The sequence below is a fragment of the Perna viridis genome, chromosome 6 (genome assembly GCF_037379345.1).
Source record: "Perna viridis isolate PV_CMFRI_1.1 ecotype Kerala chromosome 6, ASM3737934v1, whole genome shotgun sequence".
Classification (NCBI taxonomy): Eukaryota; Metazoa; Mollusca; class Bivalvia; order Mytilida; family Mytilidae; genus Perna; species Perna viridis.
In genome coordinates, this window is record NC_142450.1 from 39,172,189 (window position 1) to 39,174,281 (window position 2,093).

The following is a 2,093-nucleotide window of genomic DNA, read 5'->3' on the forward strand; positions in this document are numbered from 1 at the left end:
GTCAATCAAATGTCATCAATATGTATACTAATACAGCACGCTGAGCTGTATTTTTTAATGTGCTAGCTCACTGAAACATTTATAGACCGTGTGGTACAATTTCATTGAGATCCATACACTTCAATCCTGTGGAAACCAGAAAAAATGTGTTTATCCCTTTTTCTTAAACATTCATGTGCATAACCCCCAAAATCGTTCCCAGCCCGACTTGTGTCGCATTGAACGTAGTGTTGCAATAGAGATCCATGTAGAACAAACCTTATAGCATACGAGCGCAAATTTGTGTGATAACATAAGCTCACACTTTGGACTTATAAAATAAAATAGGGTTATAATTATTTCGAGTCCAGGAATATTTTCATCACAACAAATTATTTTTCAAGTTTTATCAAGGGCATAGTCTATAAACAAGATTTTTATCCTTTTACAAGTCTTGCAATTTTCGGGAAAAGTTTTAACGCATTAGCAGTCGTAGCTCGTTTGACTTCTAGTGGATCGATTTTCTTTACTTTGGCAATGTACTCACACGATATGTATATATTCGAAGGCTCATTTCGAACACCCTTTTCTGGTCCTAACCCTGGAGCATCAGTTTCTAGCAACATGTTTTCAATAGGGACCTGTTTGACCAGTTTTTCCTGATCATTACGGACGATCGATGGCGGAATTGAAAAATAGAACCCTTCTTTAACACCTTCCATCGCTACTGACGGTCGACCATCAAAAGCGTGCATTACCACATTACTCGCGCCAAATTCCTTCAAAGCACAAATAGCTGGCCTGCCTGCAGAGCGGGAATGAACATTCACTGGTAAATTGTGTTTCTTCGCGAATTCTACTTGAAGTCTTAGAACTTCTTTTTGTACGTCCTTGCTGTCTGGGTCTTTACAGATGCGTGGTTGAAAATCCAGTCCTATTTCTCCCACGCCGCATAATTTGTCGACATATTTTTCCATTATCGGTAGTGCACTTTCAACATCTGCCATAGTGACACTTCTCTGGTCGTCTGTTTCTACTTGTACAGGGTGCACCCCTAGACAAGGAAATAATATATCTCCGTATTTTGATGAAAGGTCCAAAACTTTAGAGAATTCTTCTGATCCGACAGGAACAACCACGACCGCTGACACACCGGAAGACTTTGCTTTTAGTATAACGTCTTCAAGATCCTTTCACAAACAAAGAAACAGTTACGTTATAACATATTCATTTTGCAAACTATCGTATGAAAATAATTTTACTGATCAGCACAGGGATTGTGTGAGTGTGTTTGTGTATTTTGGAACCGATTTTAGACTTGAAATTGGAATATACAACAGTTGTTATCCCGGGTTTGCAAGATCCGAATGTTCAATAAAAATTAAGTTCTTATCTTCAATGCACCTTTTGAAAATCTGCAAGGCATTAAGTAAACCACATGGAAATGTAATGTCTCTTTTTACTTTTGTTACTTTGTATGTATGATTTTAGTTACTTTATGTTCTTTGTTGTTTATGTCTGTTTTCCATGTCTGGTCTTTGTCCCTGGATTGCATTCTTTTGATTACTGCTATAACCTTGATTCCTTTAATTACTCTTTTATTGGATTTTCCTGCCTTTGTCGGTGTCTCTGTTTATTTAGTTTTCCCGCCTTTGCGAATGTCGCTATTGAATTTTCCCGCCATTGAAAGTTGCTAGCTTAAAGAGAAAACGCAGTTACTCCACCATTCCTACAATTAGTTATCAGAATCAACCCACATAATTGATGATAATAATTTACTGACCTTCTCAAACATTCTGTCAGCTATATGACAATGGCAGTCTATAAAACCATGAAATGTATCCGAATCCATCGTGAAATTGTTCTTTAACACGAGCCGAACTGTGGATTAAACTTGTGCAATATCGATCAAAGGGAAACAACTCGGGTTGCATAGACAGTGACATCATAACATTTTAAAATTGTCTATAAAGCAAAATACAAGTGACAATTGTTTTTAATTTATGGTAAAAAAACCCAACTTGATGATTAAATACAATTCCTCCGCATGAACAATCAAGAAAGCTGGAGACGTGGATGTTTCTATCGAGCTCATTTAGAAGTATCCAAATTAC

The 2,093-nt window shown here is 37.0% G+C and overlaps 1 protein-coding gene across 1 annotated transcript; it reads right to left on the minus strand.

Moving 5' to 3' along the window:
• Positions 1-371: 371 nt before the first annotated feature.
• Positions 372-1,901, minus strand: LOC148614898 (putative deoxyribonuclease TATDN3). Its single transcript, XM_088589395.1, has 2 exons — positions 1,763-1,901; positions 372-1,169 (listed from the first exon to the last, which is right to left on the minus strand). Exons 1-2 carry the CDS (start codon positions 1,829-1,831, stop codon positions 417-419), a joined length of 822 nt encoding a protein of 273 aa, XP_088445521.1. The 5' UTR covers positions 1,832-1,901; the 3' UTR covers positions 372-416.
• Between the last annotated feature and the right edge of the window lie 192 nt (positions 1,902-2,093).

Coding starts and splice junctions, on each gene's coding strand:
- LOC148614898 (XM_088589395.1), bottom strand. CDS start 1,831: ATGGATTCGGATACATTTCATGGTTTTATAGACTGCCATTGTCATATA. Junction 1,170..1,762: donor CTGACAGAATGTTTGAGAAG/GTCAGTAAATTA, acceptor TGTTTGTGAAAG/GATCTTGAAGACGTTATACT.